At 40.1% G+C, this 18,639-nt stretch overlaps 1 protein-coding gene across 1 annotated transcript; it reads right to left on the bottom strand.

The window, feature by feature from the left end:
• Positions 1–12,198: 12,198 nt before the first annotated feature.
• On the bottom strand, positions 12,199–17,502 carry LOC139146110 (carbonic anhydrase 3-like). The gene is made up of 6 exons (XM_070717545.1): positions 17,175–17,502; positions 15,319–15,342; positions 14,433–14,612; positions 13,153–13,301; positions 12,627–12,719; positions 12,199–12,303 (listed from the first exon to the last, which is right to left on the bottom strand). The coding sequence occupies exons 1-6, from the start codon at positions 17,230–17,232 to the stop codon at positions 12,229–12,231; spliced, it is 579 nt and encodes a 192-aa protein (XP_070573646.1). The 5' UTR covers positions 17,233–17,502; the 3' UTR covers positions 12,199–12,228.
• Positions 17,503–18,639: the final 1,137 nt, after the last annotated feature.

Here is an 18,639-nt window from a genome sequence, read left to right as displayed (position 1 = left end):
TGCTCGCATTGTCCGGATTGGCGAGCAGGCAGCGGAAGAAACTGTGATGTGATGGCGCCATGGGAAGATGAATGCACACAAAGCAGTAACAGCTGAAAGAGAAACATCTACGTACATCACCAGGGGAAGATGTCATCATACCGGTAGAAATTAAAGAGTGGTGGTCGTCGGAACTGCGACTGTGTGCCTTTCTTCTTGACAAACATAACAATATATTCCATGCATGCACGATATCTCGATGCATCACTTCAACGTACCAGAAACATTTAAATTTTACGATGTACATTGTGAAAAAATGTTTCAACTTTCATCAATCGCCAACTTACCTTGGATACAGCGTTGATATGGGTCCCGTTCGACCTTTTAAGCTCAGTTCCCGCGACTTCTGTGTTTCCTTTGGTGAAGCAACTTTCTGTCGATTCCTCGATTGGGTAAGGACCACACAAATTTACTGAAAAATTTGCGGAATCACAGAAAATAGTGACTAGCAATTTAATTTGTTACTCGGAAGTGACCTAGAGCTTTTGTGCAAATATGTGATGATTTCCTTTAAATCTATGTTATGACAACCATGCTGTCTGCAGTCCTGGCAGGAAATAAAAGGGAGAAAATTATTCCCAAAATAACCGACAAAGATCAAGATGAATATATATCGCTCGGTGAACGGAGGGCCGATAGGCCGAAATAAGAAAACCTTGCGCGTCTACAGTGCTGCAACTCTGTCCACCGAAGTTCGCTCTGGGTTGTACTGGGGAATAGCATCAAGCTGTCTGAAGCGAACAGTAGTCGTACGTTGTCCAGTCCTTACCAGATATCGGAGGTACCACGGGGCCGTAATACTTGTGTAATTGAAGACAAACACTCCGGTAGAATTGAGATTGATGGCGGGAACTCAGCCCGAGTAAGGGTTAAGGTCTCTGATTATTGTCTCTCTCGGAATGAATTTCATTTCTCATCTTTTACAATTCAAGTTTGCTTCCTTCTTTGAAAGTAAATCCCATGGTATTTTTCTCTGTTTGACGTCATCGTATACGAGTGTTTTTCGCGGAGCCGTACAACTTCGAGCCGAAGGCGAGAAGTTGTGCGGCTCCGCGAAAAACACTCGTATACGATGACGTCAAACAGAGAAAAATACCATGGGATTATATATTATCACATGAACAGTCTTCTTATTTTTCTTTTGACGTAGATGGATCAAAATTATCGTAACAAATTGCATGAATTTCGTCGCGATTTGTGTTTACTTACGCGGATTACTTTCATTTAAGAGTAAAGCGGCCGTCACCCAGGAGATACTTTCATTCATAAATCCCATCAAGCTGAAATTGCTACATTAAAGGGTATCTCCACCAACCAGACGTACGGATTCGATCACGTGAACGTGTCAATCATTGTCTCGCGCTGTACCGATGCCAAGGCAAGTTGGCCATCGGCGGACATAGCTTTCACCGTGCTAGCGACGGATAGCCATAGTATTCAGAGTTACTTAGAATATTTACAATTATATTTATGAAGTAAATGCAACGACACGATCGAAACAGTAATTCTCATTCTCAGAGATGCCGTGGCTTTCAAAATATCACACAAGTTTACGACCTTTGCGAGCGCGAAAGATTCCGTTCGATGACACACTCATTGCATGTCTGTGCCAACAACGTTGCCGTCACCGGTCTCTGCCGGTGTCAACTCGTCAATCCCGATCTCGGTCATCAATGTTTTCGTCTTACGAACTTTGATGTTTGCATTGACACATATCTTGTCCATGGATACATCCTAATTTTGTTGACGGAAACTCTGTTTTTGCTGAGTCAACTTTCGAAGTACATGGGATTCCACAGCGCTGCACACAGCTCGACAGCTTATGTCTTCGCTACAGCATTATGCCGCGCTGCAAGTTTGATTCCGAGCGAGACTTTACGGAGTTTTTGTGTGATTAAGGAAATTGATCGTTGTTAGTCGAATGACTTTAGGCTCGTGCCTCCTATGTCGGTTTCCCGAAGATTATACTATACTCATTTATTCAGTTTGAGGTGTAGGTTCCGGTTTTATCGCCAACCGGGGTCGCCAGGTACGACGTCCACACGACTCGACTGGAGCCGAGACGTTACTGAGCCATTAAAATAACGATCGTCGGTATCTCCATTCGATTCTCGGGAAAAGCTATTGTTTTAGCGACTTGAAATTTCGTTGGACAAATATGCCTTCTATGTTCCATGTCTGGATTTATCGGGTCACCTTTTTGTAAAAATAACGTGCGAGCTAGCACGGCATCGATCACAACAAATCTGTTCGTGTCGCGACGCCTGCATGTATGAACGGTACCAATGCCATGAAAGAAAAAAGTTCCGGTTGATGACGTACAACAGGGGTAATTCGGATTTCTTATCCGTCCTGTTCTACGTCACACAGGTGGGAATTCGGGCCAGTTCATGTGATAAGAAAGTAATCACATTGTATTCTAAATGACAACACCATCTCGTGATACCACTGGCTGTTTTCATGATTGTTGAACTCTGCACACTTATATTCACTCTCGGGCACTTTTATTACCCCACCTGAATGGGCACATTGTCAAGTTGAAACGTCGCGCGGCACCCGTCACCTGAGAAATAACATGTCGTACCCTGCCGTGACAACAGTAAAAATGGGATAGGCCAAAGTAAGTAAATTCTTTGTTTTGCGTCCACTCAAAATCCTAAAAGGTACGCGGGTAAGCGGCTAAAAAACACACACAGAAAATTTAACACAAAATCTTTTTGCCTTTATTGGACAATTTCTCTCAAACCACATGAATACTCCTGTCGCAGTGTGACACACTGTATGATCACTGTATGCATTTTCATAACAAATGGTAATTGATAACATCAATCATACTGGCGGTGAAATTAGTTCTGAACTCAAACATTTACTTACAATACCAAGACATATCATCCCTTGCGAAATTGTAGTGATCCTTAAATTCTACAAGCTGATTTGGACAAGCTACAAAAATGAGTGAACACTGGCGGATGCAACAACCCCTTCAATAAATACTCAATGAACAATATATCACTGGGACGTACAACTGAAGAAAATGACTTGGGCGATCAACTTCATTCTACCTTAAAACCTTCAAGCACATGTGATAAGTTTGCAAAAAAGCAAACAGAATGTTGATCTCATCAAACGATCATTGTCGATCAAATAAAAAAACTGTCATTCTTCGTCTTTACAAGCCACTTGTGAGACCACAGCTCGAACATGTAGTACAAGCTTGGTCACATAGGTACAAAAGGACATAAAAATCTTAGCACGGCAAATAATACCTAAACTCCAACACTACAATTATCAAAATAGACTTAAACAGCTTGGTTTAATAACACTTGAACAAAGAAGAATTCGCGGCGACATGATTCAACGCTAGAATTAGTTATCAAAGGCCATGACCACTGTAACCTTTCACTTGAGTTAGCAGCCGACTCGAGAACTTGAGGACACTGTCCCAAACTTCATAAACTAACCGTTCGACTTAACACAAGAAAGTACTTTTTCAGCAAGAGTTGTGGACACCTGGAATAAATAGTACCAGCCGATGTCATTAATGCAGAATTAAAGCGTGACCTCCTTCAAGAGCAGCTACGACCGCCTATGAGTTAAATTTCACAGAGGGTTTCTAATATACTTTCCTGTACCCTAACTGAACAAAAAAGTACGTAAAGGCCTTCCGTTTTATAGGACTGATCACTGGTTTAATTTTTTGTTTCAAGTTAAAATGGACAATTAACCAAATTTTTGGCAAACCTAAAAGACCAATTAACTAGGATAGGCCTCAACACTTTCCGATTTTTCCGTCTGCCATACTCTCTGAGTCGTGGTACCCAAGTCCAATCGGCCAACTGAATCTCTTTCTGTTCCAGCCCCGATTGCTTGCAATGACATGATCCCTTCAAGTTGCCATGCAAAGGTTTCCTGCTCTTTAACTTCGATTATTTCCCTGCTTTCATCCATTTTTTATCGTGACGACAAAGCCACAACAGGCAAGCCACAACAGACAGAGAGAACGTAAGGCCCCCGGCGTGAGGCTGAGAGTATCAACAGGTGTAAATGTGTAGAGAGCACTGTTTTACGTCACCGCATGGTCCATTAGTGAAATCTGACTGCCGTAAAGGAGTGTTTCGTCGCAAAGTTAAAAGCCACGACTTGTTTTTCGACAAAATAGCGCCACCAACGGCGAAATTTTTAAAGGAAAGTTTGGGTTTTTTTTCCCGAAAAATCTCCAAAAACCTAGGCGCGCGCGGACGCAAACAAAGAATTACTTACTTTGGCCTAATCGCCGTTTTAATTTCTACAAGGCCTGTCATATTATCATTGTAACCAAATTTTGCTCGCTGTTTCAAGAATCAAGAGATTCCCCAATCAAATGGTTCGGAACGGCGCCCAAAGTTGCTACACAAAAGTGATGGATTTCTCCCCAGTTGAGAGGGAAGATTTTGAAGAGCGCCCTCTCTCAGCACCTTTATTTCAAGTACTGGTGCTGAATAGCCTAGTCGAGAATTAAGCAGAATAAAGGCTGAAAAACTGATCAGAACTCGGAGATATTGAAGTTGTTTAAAGTCTGAAATTCTTACCTTATCAACCATTTTAGTTTGCGAGACGAATTTGATAAAGTGACTTTTAGAATTGTCCGATCACAATGTTTACCAATATATTTTGTGTTCTTTCCTCGACAATTTGGATCGGGGCTTTTCGGCGTTCTTCAGTTTTGTAAAAACGTCAGACTTGTTTCGTATAGGTGGTATTTGCCGACACACGATACGGAATACAGCGTTTTCGTTGCCCGTTAGCTAAATCGGCAGAAGGGGAAAATTCGAATGTACCGAGGAGATCTACCGCTAGTCTGCCATGCACGATACTTGCCCTCATATCGGACACCGACAGTCAACACACAGTTGGTACATTTTATCAACTTTAGCACAAATAACGACGTGCGGCCATTTTCATAATTGGCGCAAACATATTTCACGCCTAGCCTTAAACAGCTTGTGATTGTGTGTGTTAATGGAAGCTGAGAAAAGATTAATTCCGCCCCAACTTGATTTTAATTTGACTCATTTATTTTATTACTAACATGAAGGCTAACCATTAACATACACATATTAGGTTAAAGTTCACCAATAGGGCCAGTAAATTTCCTTCGATCCAACAAGAATGAAAATACTGTAACTTTAACAACAGAAATGAGTTTTAAGTGTGAGTGGATCGACGCCAGTCGAACCGCTGAATGGCAGGCCAACTTTTGCAAGATTACAAAACCTATTTGTTTTGAACTCTTCCAATGGATCATCGGTTTGGCTAATGAAACTTTTGCATCGACGAGTGGTTTTTTATCTCAATAGTTTCTAGGTTGTTTTAAAATATGAGGAGATGGGGTTATCAATCAGTGAATTTTAACGAAAAAGCCGCACTTTTCAAAGAGACGAGCTTCAGTATATTCTCATATATCCCACAAGGCAGCAGCCATCACTGCACAGAATGGCTTCTCGATTCAATGAGAGAGAAATAAAGAATCATATAGTTCTCTAAACGATCCTCAAAAACAGAAGAAAACACGACACACCGTATTACGATTGAATGGGAAAAATTACAATTTTATTTATCAGGTAAGGATTTTTATTTCAGTTTATGAAAGCAAAGACAGCGAAATCTCACGCCTCAAGCATGCGTAATAAAATAAATAACTTTTGAGTTTGCTCCAGCCATTTTTACATTTCTTTGTATGGTTAACACACCAGTAAGCTTACACGATTCTATTGAGATCAAGATGAACCAAGAATTCGCCCTTGATCATGTAGTTATGTGCGCTTATGTTATTTATTAGTCAGATGAAATATAAAAGAATAGTTCATTGACCTTTTTCGAACTGCCGTAGCCACAGTTATGTAACTTTCATCTCGGGTGTGTATTGTATTGCTTTAATCATTTACTGCGTTGTGTATTTGCATTATAAAAGTTGGGCATTCTGTTACAACACAGTATTCTACAGGTGTTATTTTATTCTGTGGTACGTAACTGTCTTGCCGTTACGAGGCGTTATCAGATTATTTGAATTCTCCACGATGTTCATAAAAAGATTAACTGAGTTCGGTCGCCATTACAATTTCCTTGACTAGAGAACTCGATGAGCAACGTCTTTATCCCTTAGCTGGCAAGAAAGTCTCGAAGAAACAAAAATAAACACAACAACAACAACAACAACAACAACAACAACAACAACAACAACAACAACAACAACAACAACAATAATAATAATAACAAGGCAGTATTGCTGAAGGCAATGAGTACTTGGGCCGTGATAGAGTAATTTTGAGGACAATATATACTACTATTCAAATATGGTCTTGAATTTCCTCCTGTCAATTAGGCATTTGATTAACTGGTTATTAAACGAAGCAATGGCATGACAACGGCAAAATATGTCTAGCAACTTTTGTGGAGTTTGAGGCAGGGGTTCTTTATTTATAGTGGAAATTGCTTAAACTCCTTAAATACTCAAATTACTGCAAATTTCTTTTGTTCTCGATAGTAGATGTCTAATATTTAGATGGGCATATTTAGATTTCTACCCTGTAGTTATCCCTATATACAAAAATCGGACATCCAGCTCTATTGGCTTGCTCAGAATTAGATATGCGCATAATTAATGAGGTACAATATGTGGTGTCATAAGGTGTCTTATCATACCAAATATGAAGGATGTAGCACTTGTGGTTACTGAGTTGTGGACAAATATATATATTTGAGGTCAAAGGTCATTCAGGCACGTCACATTTTGTCATAATAATTGTATTGCTAAGTTATTCCTATATACCAAAAATCAGACCTCTAGCTCTATTGGCTCGCTCAAAATAAGATATGTGCATAATTAATGAGGTACAATATATGGTGTCATAAGGTGTCCTATCATACCAAATATGAAGGGTGTAGCACTTGTGGTTACTGAGTTGTGGACAAATATGTATATTTGAGGTCAAAGGTCATTGAGGTCACGTGACGTTTTGTCAAACACATTATATTGTTAACTTATCCCTATATACCAAAAATCAGACCTCTAGCTCTATTGGCTCGCTAAAAATTAGATATGCGCATAATTAATGGAGTACAATATGTGGCGTCATAAGGTGTCCATCATACCAAATATGAAAGGTTTAGCACTTGTGGTTACTGAGTTGTGGACAATAATGTATATTTGAGGTCAAAGGTCACCAAGGTCACATGATATTTTGTCAAAATGTCTGAGATATTGCGTGAACCGATGGACTCACTGATGGACTCACGGACGGATATGACCCAATCTATAAGCCCCCTGGACTTTATCCGTGGGGACTAAAAACTGTGTCACTGCATCCTTTAGGCAATATGAATACGATGAGAAACTAAATTTTATTTTTCTTGGCCTTATACATGGGAGTCTATGGAGAACTGCCTTATACATGGGAGTCTATGGAGGTGTAAACTAAAAAGTCCTCTAACACGGCCAAATTCGATCGCATTGTGAAACAAATCGACGTGCATCTGTATGGGGTTGGGTACTATTCTTGTACTGCAAAGTTTGAAAGAAATTGACCAGGGCATGTCTGAGATATCTGCGTGAACGGACGGACGGACAAACTGACATGACCAAACCTATAACTCCCCCAGGACTTCGTCCGTGGGCACTAAAAACAACGCAACAGTTATTACAGCTACATCGGCGGTAGGTTCATATCCAGAGCCCCGTACGGTCTGCCGCCGACGCTTATAAAAAACTCATAAACCTGGCCATATGGGCAACTGGTATGGGCAGCTGGATGCTTGACTTCACGGAGAAGGCGAGCTGTCACGTTCAAGCTCAGGATTATTTGTCGATCAAATTTCAGTAAATTTACCTTACCTAGATGAAATTTTGTCTATAGGCTGAAATTTCGCCGAAGTTTGACAAAATTGCATCGATTTTCAGGTTCATATCCGACATTTTTGAGTTTTGAGTGCAGACAGGAATAAATTTTGAGGCAACATGGCTGCGACCCCATGTTGACCCCTAGCCCTGCGTACGATGCTATGTGCTACAGCTAACACACAGCATCGTACGCAGGGCTAGCGAGAGAGTTGCCGACATCGACGGTTATTTACGAGAAGTGAATAAAAGACTATCATTTTGGAAGCGATCGAGTAGCTGAGGTAGGCTGGGATACGACTTGGGCCCAAGAACGCTGAATTTCGGCAGTAATTTGGCTTTTACGTCAAGTCCCAAATGGATTTGAAGTCACCGACCCTACGTACGGGTCTTTGCAGGGCTGTGGTGAGCGGGGCGATTAGCTGTAGCGGAACACACAGCATCGTACGCAGGGCTAGTTGACCCCAAGTGAAAATGTGTTCGCGATCAAATCTTCCTATATTTTTTCAGAATTTTCGACAAAATCATTACTTCGTAAATCTTTTGTAAAATATAAAATACTAAAATAAAAATGCGATGTGCCATGCCTCCAGATTTCTAAAATATCGTTCGTTGACCGTTCGACGGAATACTCATTTCGCAACTTGTGACGCAGTTGAAATTCAATACTGACCGCCAAATAATCTTAATGAGACGAGATCATTCTGACATCCTCCAAATTATCCAACCATTCGCGTTAGAGTTCAGCTCGCTAGAGTATCATAACATTCTTCGGCCTTCGTTTAGATCGACCCTTATCTCTCCCATTTAGGAAATAAATACACAAGCTACCTTGACAAAACTTCGTGCACCATCAAGGACCAAACGCACTACAAATCTGTCTTGACGTCATCATCTCCTTACATGGTAATCGGCATACCGTATTTTTTAGCAAAGGAGACACAGAATACGTCGGAGTATTCAGTTTCAAAACGTATTACATTGTGTGATGTTGTCAAAAAAGGTGATGGTATAAATTGCAAAACACAAAAGTTCAAATCAGTTATTTTGGACTGGCTTTACCCAACATTTCATATTGTTTCTTATGCCAGATTTGACCACGTGCTTACTGGAGACCCCTTTACATGCAAATTTTGTGTCAAATGGTGTGTTCTCCTGGAAAAACAAACGTACGATTTCTATATGAAGGAGGCGAAATTTGCCCTCAAAACTCGAAACCACCCCTCATGGGGTGTACCTAGCTATTTTGAACGAGCTTCTCGAATCTGCAGCTCTATTTCGAAATGATGGTCTGGTTTTCTCAGCTCAAGGATAAGTGTTCTCCATCGCTGTGGGCATTACTATTCTCAACTGGGGGTACAGTTTCCAGTCGTAATGTTTTTCATTGTGTCCGGGATATAAAACCTTTCCTTTTCACAATTTTACTTTTATAACACTAGTCCACATCTGTCAGCGAATTAAACATGTTACAAGTTTAAATGTTAAATTCTGGTCTCGAGCCCTCTTGTTCGACCAAACTGAAATTACCCCTCCCACTTTGGCTCGTCCAGTGGGTGTAGCAAGGGTCGTGCCATCGCCTAGGAAACGGAGGGTGCATTAATTGTTGCATTTCGATGCACATTTTGATTATATTCAGAAGATTTTGTGGCAAAAACTCAGATAGAGAAGCATTAATATTCACATCTCACTTATTCAAGACTGGCTGAGAGCAGCACTTCCATTCAGTTAATATCATTACGCCATTTATTATGCAAAGAAAGATGAAGCCAAGACATTTTGCCCTCCCTGGTCTCAGCCAGAAATGGTTATACCTTACAGAGTTTTTTCCCACGGAATGAAAACAAATGTACTTGGGCTGAGGCCCAAGTACAATAATAAAGTAAACTTGCAAGGCGCCTGATCTCTGAGAACAAAGGTCGAGGGGCCAAAAAAGACTGTACATGTACACGATGTAAGAACACGACACACCGTATTACGATTGAATGGGAAAAAATACAAATTTTATTTATCAGGTTAGGATTTATTTCAGTCGCAAAGACAGCGAAGTCTCACGCCTCAATGTGGAATAAAATAAATAACTTTTGAGTTTGCTCCAGCCATTTTTTACATTTTTTTGTATGGTTAACACACCAGTTAAGCTTACACGATTCTATTGAAGATCAGCATAAACCCAATTCGCCCTTTATCATGTAGTTATGTGCGCTTATGTTATTAGCCAAATGAAATATAAAAGAATAGTTCATCGCGACCTGTTTCCGAACTGCCGTAGCCACAGTCATGTAACTTTCAGCTCGGAGGTGTTGTATTGCTTTATCATTTACTGCGTTCGTGTATTTGCATTATAAAAGTTGGGCATTCTGTTACAACACAGTTTTCAATACGTGTCTATTTTTATTCTGTGGTACGTAACTGTCTTGCCGTTACGAGGCGTTTATCAGATTATTTGAATTCTCCACGATGTTCATAAAAGATTAACTGAGTTCGGTCGCCATTACAATTTCCTTGACTAGAGAACTCGATGAGCAACGTCTTTATCCCTTGGCTGGCAAGAAAGTCTCGAAGAAACAAAAATAAATCACAACAACAACAACAACAACAACAACAACAACAACAATAATAATAACAATAACAATAATAATAATAATAATAATAATAATAATTAATAATAATAATAATAAAGTAAACTTGCAAGGCGCCCGATCTCTGAGAACAGAGCTCGAGGGGCCAAAAAAGACTGTACATGTACACGATGTAAGATCTGTTGAAATACTGGAACTAGTGACTTGGCCAACGAAAAAGGTTAAACTTTTTTTTAAGAGAAAAGTCATGAGGGAACGGCGGAAAGAAAGGTCAGAATTGGAGTGACGAAGGTCAGAGGGGGGCTTATTCTATAAAGTAGGGCCAATGTATGAGAAAGATCACTCGTCAAATGTCTATGTTGAAACTCTTGGAATACTGTCGAGAATCTGAAGAGCGGAGTTGTCTTTTTGGAGTGTATTGATGTAGGAGCTCAGAGAGATATTGGGGTTCTGTGCCCATAACTGCACTGAAATCAGTCAGTATACGTATGTCACCGTGCACTCACTTATAACATATAAAAGACTCTAACGGACCTAACAAAACAATTTTACAATTCTGCTTTCCGACTGTCGGCCTTGTCTCCATCGTTGCGATAAACTGTACGAGAATCCAGCGGCTGCGAAGGACGATAATTATCGACCATTCTGACCACAGGACTCGCTCCCGCTCCAGACATGTGCAAGACCCTGAGTTTCTCCATCTGCAAGAAACAGTGACATTGAAGTACGTCAGAATTGAACATCCCATACAACATACATGTATCCTGCGTCTCGCAAGGTAAATGGAAAAGGGACATGAGGAGAAGGCAGTGCATTAGAATCAATTGTAAATTGGAATTTGTAATAATCTGTTTCTTTAGCTATTTAAAAAATAAATTTTCCACTTTCGTCATGCATAGTTGCCTGGAATTGCCTGCCTGCCTGCCTATCCGATTGTCTCACTGTCTCTCTGTCTGTCTGTCTGCCTGTCATTCGTCTGTCTGTGTGTCTACCTGCTGTCTGTCTATCCATCTATCTGGATCTATAGTAGATATGCATTTATATATGTATATACTTGCATGTGCATTTATGTATATATCTCCATGTTAGTCCATTGCTTTTATGACGTTGATGTGACATATATGTAACGATCGATACACTAAAGTGAACCCCTGATAGTCGGTACACATTCAGCAAGTCGATCGGTTATATGCAATGCCATGCATGCTATAGCTTTAATCTGTCCAATCCTCGAAACTTTGAGTGATCACACCGTCGGTTTACCTGTGTTTCAGAAAGTTGCACTGGTTCCTTCATCACAGTCCAGATGACGTTTGGAGAGCACGGCGGGCTTGTCGTTGAGCCGATGTAACGGTAGTAACTCGACGTGTCCGCTGGCAAGAGGTCGACCAAAGAAACTGGGTGGTCCAGGTGCCTGACGTCACCTGTACACAAAGGAACAGGTGTCATTAAGTTGGGGAAGAACAAATGCAACCGAAGGGAACAAGGGGCATGTTACATCTTTCTATTGATGATATCTGTGTGTAGGTCTAGATTGATGCATAGATGAATGGCTGAGTGTATGTTTTGTTTTTGCAAGTATACATGTAGGAATATGAAGTCTGCTGTAAAAAAACATAGTTTATGTGTTGTGTATGAGAGAGAGAGAGAGAGAGAGAGAGAGAGAGAGAGAGGAGAGAGAGGAGAGAGAGAGAGAGGGGGGGGGGAGGGATTGTTGTATTATGATGTTAACCAAGATTACATACCACGATATGCAACATACATGTGATGGTCCAAAAACTTGTCATAAGCTGGATTGCTTGTCGGACCAACCTGCAAGGAGACAGCAAGACGACGCAATTAAACAGACCATTTTGGTTTATACGAAGTATGTCACAGATACCTTTACACCAACAATCACTTATTTAATTCAAAACCATGGAATGAGGACTGGCTATCATTGTTTGGGAAATATTCAATGTCAACACAGTATCTGTTGCCATGTAACAACAAAGCAACAAATGCTGAAAAAAGTATGAAATCGGTCAACACTCTTCGTTTTAGTTTCGTTAAGACCAACCAACAAGGATAACCATTAATAAATCACTGTAAACTGCGAGAATGATTCGGTCTCGCCTAGAACAGATTAATCATACCTCTGTTAAAATGGCAAACACCGCCGTAGCGTTGACGCCCCCTTCTGCCGATCGTTGATTCTCGTACTCGGTACTGTGGGTTACAATATGCAGCTGTGTGCAGAAAAATACAAAGAGAACCAGGACTGAAAGACTACATACAATGGATACTCTGTCACTTTCATCTTAACCGATAGGGACTTTCCGACGGATCGCTCTCACAGTGCTTAAAAACCCTCCGACCGTAAACGTTTTCCCCATTTCCTAACTCAGGCACGATTTTGCTGAACTTTGCTGTTTTTGTTGGGTCACACTGAAAGTAAAAAAATAAAAGAAAGTTCCAGACCGACCAACCCTATTTGCTAAGGGCTTTTTATCGGAAACGCTTTTATTTCCTAAGCTTAAAATGTAGAATTACATGTAAGTTAAAATATAGGATTTATAAGATTTAACAGTTAATTTGTGTCACAGTACATATCGAGGCCGTTCTAATGTTCGTATAAGTTCATTGAAGTCACCCCACCAGAAGATCGTTATTACTACTAACCTCGGCACTGAATTTATTTCCATCAAGCGTGTGCTCTGAGCCCTTACTGCTATCGCTACCCCAGTGCAAATGGAAATGATCGACCCGGAAGTCACCTGGTAAGCCGCCACCGGATATGACGCAACTGACACCATCATATCTCACGAGGACTTGGAGACAAGCGAAAGAAGACTGCTTTTAAACAGATAACTTGACCTATAAAGACGGTGTTACAAAAGTAAAAATTGCACATCTGTGGATAGTACGTTATTTTCAATTCTCGGTACCAATATGGCGAATTTCTACTCTTAAAACACATATATTTGTGATATCACAGAAGCAAATTAAAGTTTTTGGTCACAGGAATTTAAGGCCAGAAATGCCTAAAATTGGTAAAAAGATGAAAAGAGGAATAAGCCTACAGTTTGATGAACAAACAGAACTTTTTGCAATGACAAGCGATTACATTTCTGTTAAAAGTAATTATTAGATCACTATTTCAAACTATTGCTGTGGTGAGAAGTCAACATTTTACCCACATATGCAGTTTAATTTCATGTGGTTTGCCCCTATTACAAGACAAAAACTACTTAAGGTAGCGAGAATTATCCATTGCTACACAGGCCATGAAAATGTGGAATATCAACAAAATAAAAATAACCACAAGAAAATACATTTATTTGCTCATACGAGATGTCAGTTACCGGTAAAATTAAATATGAATGTGAAGTGCTATGTTTGCACACAAAGAAAAAGTTTGAATGTTTAATAAGAGACTATATGTTGTAAGTTTTTTGTTATGTTGTCTATTTTACTCACTGAAAGATGTTTTCCTCTTGTTATTGCACTGAGCGTAGGAGAAATCGGGAGGAAATTAATATGCTTTCAAATTATATGGGGTCACGACCCAAAATACCGTTGCGGCGTGTCACGGTGGTCGCAAATGTATAAAACATTGATTGTATAATGATTCTCGATGGAATAAGACAAAGAAATCCGTATAAACTGAACCTTATGTGTTAACGTGAAAGGATTTGCTTGTAAAGTTTTATCGATACATGCTCTCATTACCTCAGTGGCAGATCTCGGAGAGCCGCAAAACCGTTCCGCGGTCCGTAAGCTTATTCCTCACCTTGTTAATACTCGATATTTTGACAAATTCAATAATGACTACGATAGATGCAAATATGGCGATGTTTTAAATTAATTATGCCTGGAGTAATGATCGACACATGAGTCACCACAGATGCGTTAGAACTACAAATATAGTTTTTTTTATGGATTGGAAATTCGACGTTTACCGGTTGAGCCGTAGTTCATTATCTTCGCTCTGTGGCCGTTGTCCAATAGTTCCTTCTCGCTGCATCCGACGAAAGAAAAATCACCCAGCTCTACTGCTACGGTGTCACTGTCAACGATGTCGACTGGGGACTGATCTTTCAACGCACACTGCGGGATGATGCTACCCCAGTGCTCGGGTCCTGCAGAAACATGTACAGTCATAAAATGTCTTCTTTACAGAAAGCTTGTCTTATTGTGTCATCATGCACCGAATACCTATAATTTATCCTAATAATAGTAGGCTTAACTATTTTATTCAGTTATAGATTTGACCATAGACCCTCGAGGGTCTATGATTTGACCAGATGCATACTCTATTCACGCCTCTAACTTTAAAGATGATATTACTATTATGAGTCGATGTGAGACGCATCAGGCCAAACACAAAATTTGCGTGTTTCCGATAACCCAATGTACCTTTTTAAAAGCCTTCGACCAAAATTTGTTTTCGCATAATTGTGTCAAATTGTGCTGTTTTTTGATGGATTATACCCACATGAAGATAACAAATTAAAAAAGTTCCCGACCGACCTACCCTATTTCCTGCTGAGGCTATGAAACACACAAAGGAATATTTTATGCCTCATGTACCTGTACGTGTGTGTCTGTACGATGTGATATTTACATGTGTGTCGCTGTATTCGCATTTGTATTGAATTCCGCCGTGTGTTTGTACACAATGTCATTGCATGTATGTATTGTATTTACGAAGATCAAGGATGATATATAAAACCCGATTCGGATTTCTTTGCGTTTATGGTTCATAAGCGAAACACTTTCGACGAATCTGATTTACTCCTGCACGATAGAAGCAATAATCATATCTTTCTGTAGGGCTATACTCACCTGTTTCGCCCGAATAACTCCAAGCTGTTCAAAAGGAAGAGAGACAGAGAAAGAAAGCATGATAATTTGCATTAAAATATTTCAAATCCCCCCTCGTGCCACAACTCTTTGTATGACCCCCGTTTCCTCCCAAAAGCCCCCCGTCATTAATTCAGGTCCTGTCACAGTCCCTAATAGCTCCGTAACAGCGCTTGTACTACACCAAGATAACATCGTAAGTGACAGGAGCTATAGCTACAAGAATGTTTACGTATTGAAATCAACTACATCATGGCACATTTAAAGGGACATAAGCTGTAACTGGTGGCAAGTTTTTCAGTATTCTGCTTGTATATATCAACTGCCGTGTCTGACCCTAATCCATTTGTTATGCTGAAATTTCGAGCATTCTTTTTGTCAACACAGCCTGTATGTGTGTAGTGATCATTGTTTATTGTTTACAAATGAATTCTTGTCCAGACTTGAATGCAATTTTAAAAAATAACAATGTAGATTATACTCATATAGGTTGTGTTGATATGCTAAATACTTGGCATTAAATTATAGTGTAGGGATTCGATGCAGAAAGTGTAGGGAAATCACAAAACAAAAATTATGAAAAAAAATAGCCAAAAGATACAGCTTATGGAGCTTTAATTTGGCTTTTTAATTTGAGAAACTTATCTAATAGCTAGTGTACCAGCGTCAATTCAATGATATCAAATATGTATATTTACAGCAAATACCAGCATTTCACCGTAGAGCCAGTCGACTCTCCATGAAATCTCTTTTTGCTATCTTAAATGAGCAATCATATGCACATAATCAGAATTCATGATTTAAATCACTGCCTGCGAATCGATGCGCCCTCCATAGCAGAATTTATACCGATTCAACATTTCAAGGTGACCTTGTCACGTCACGTGCCTGTGACGTGGGTTAAGGGGTACCTTACTGTATATTTCCTTGTGATTGACCGCTAGAAAACCAGAAGACGCATTTTCCGCCGAAGAAACGAGGTGAAATTCCCAGGGCCGAAATCAGAAGAAAACGTGAGCGACATATTGTAACTATATGAATACCTGAAAAACACTGGAACTCGCCTACAAATACGCATTGGCATTTCCCATGTTATGTGAATACACGTCAGGACACGAAAAAGGATAAAATCTTTGTGCTTTTCACCTTTAATCTTTCTGTCCTATAGTCGTCTGTTTCCTTGGGCTAGCTAGAGCATAACAATGTTCAATATTCGTTTGTATTTCCCGTTGTCTCCCCTTTACATCGTGTGCCCCACGCGTCTGACGTCTGTGTTATGACGTCACGCGATATGAAGGCGCATTGAAAGGATTCATTTACTACACCGCTCGAGCGGAATCCACTGAGCGTCTACATTATTTTAAGAGGCCAGTCTGCACAGACTTATTCACAGGTTTGGTCGTGAAGCCATTACCCCCCAAAAGGGGCGTTCAGTAGCCATCATATTAAAAATCAAAGGATACTGTGGTTCCTTTAGCCATACATCAGTCGGGAAAACGACACTTTTGCCCTTGGCTATTATTATTTCTCATACACATTCCACTACTGTCAAATGAGATTGCCTACATCTCCAATATTCAAACGTACAATGATTTTCTTTTCCCTTTGCGGGAATAGTGCGCTTCCAATTTAATTGTTTTTCCTGCAATAGGCTGTACTGTCTTTTGATATGATGGCATCGTAGAATCTATCATTTCAGAATTTATAATATTTCCCAATTCGAACCCAGAACAATTCAAGCTCGCTTTCAAGTGACAAGATCGGTCGATTCACAGGGACCGTTGCCAAGGTGATCTGTTACACAGTTGCAATGAAACGTAATAACAAAAGGATCTTACCACCGGCGCCGAACGACGGCGTTGCGACAAACAGGACAGTGATCAGTTCAGGAAGCATGACAGCGGCGGAAGGAGACTGTGAGCTCCCCTGTGGCAATCGGAGAAGACTGCAGTCGCTACATGTACGGAGCTGCTCTCCTTATATGCGCAGGGCTATCATATATTGCGAGGAATGGGAAGGTCGAGTCAGCGGTTGCCCCGCTTCCATTCACGGCCGGGCTTCGACCCTTACCAGGTTAAAACATTAAACCAGTCTCAGAAGACGAAAAGCCGGCGACGTGATCAGCATATTTTAACAGCATATTTATTCACTCAAATCGAGCTAAGATATTCCACTTAAATCTGCACAAAAAGCGGGTCTTGAGTTTGAGCTTGCTCAGTCGTTCACGGACATGTGAAATTGCACAATATCATCATTATGTAAATCTTGAATATTCATAATAGTGCAAAATCGAATTGAGTTCCCGATTTAAAACTATATGGCTTTAAAAATAGTAAGTATGGCCTTTGACCGACCCGTATTAAAGTTGCCTGGCACTTTTCCACATTTCAACAAAGATCGTCGGCTGAATTAGCTGTTCGAACAATTTCTTTGTATGAGCTACTACAACGGACGTTAAACAGGTCTTCGGGTTCAGAGCAAGGCCGGTAACTAATGGAAATTATAGCAGATACTTTACAAAAAAAACCAAACAAACTTTATCTGTGACACTGTTCCTTGAACATTTATTTTTGGTCGGGAATATTTTACACAAGTCTCATAATAGCGATTGTCGTAGTCATGGACTGCAAGTTTCGTGTGAAACTTAAACAAGTCTACATATAACCTGATAAATCCCTCATCCATGATGTCCCTCCCTTTGAAAGGAGAAAAAATATGATGACACCCCGTAGTAAACATGTAAAAAACTTGCTATGCTACAGTTTATACAAGAACGAGAAATCAATGCCTCTGTCTATATATATTTTGAGTTATGCTTTTGAATCAAACAAGGATCGGGTGTTTTGACTTACCAGGTTTCCAGAACAGACAATTTTTTGACCTTAGGCCTATGTTGATGATGGATGTGGTGGCAATGATGATAGGTGCGAGGAAGAAGGTTGGAATAAGGTAGGAAGGATAATCCTTGTTTAAAGCTCCAACGGCTGTAACTTCTGGATGATTTTTGCAATATTTTTGTCCTGTGTATTAATCGCGGTATTTGGTTCTAATCCCTGAAGAATTTCGAAATACCCAATATTAGACTTAGCAACAACTTGTGTACACTCGGCAGTATTATTGTTGTACTTGAATTCAAAGACTGTAGAATGCATTCGTCAACCAATGGTCATTACACGTAGGTTGTGTTGGCAAACAGAAGACTGGTCATTTCAGCATGCTATAGAGAGTTGGACAAGAAGCTGCGATTGATACACAGAACCAGAATACTGAAAAGATACCATATGGTTACAGCTAATGTCGCTT

The sequence above is a fragment of the Ptychodera flava genome, chromosome 12 (genome assembly GCF_041260155.1).
Source record: "Ptychodera flava strain L36383 chromosome 12, AS_Pfla_20210202, whole genome shotgun sequence".
In the NCBI taxonomy this organism is placed as follows: Eukaryota; Metazoa; Hemichordata; class Enteropneusta; family Ptychoderidae; genus Ptychodera; species Ptychodera flava.
This window is presented reverse-complemented; position numbering and strand designations above follow the sequence as displayed.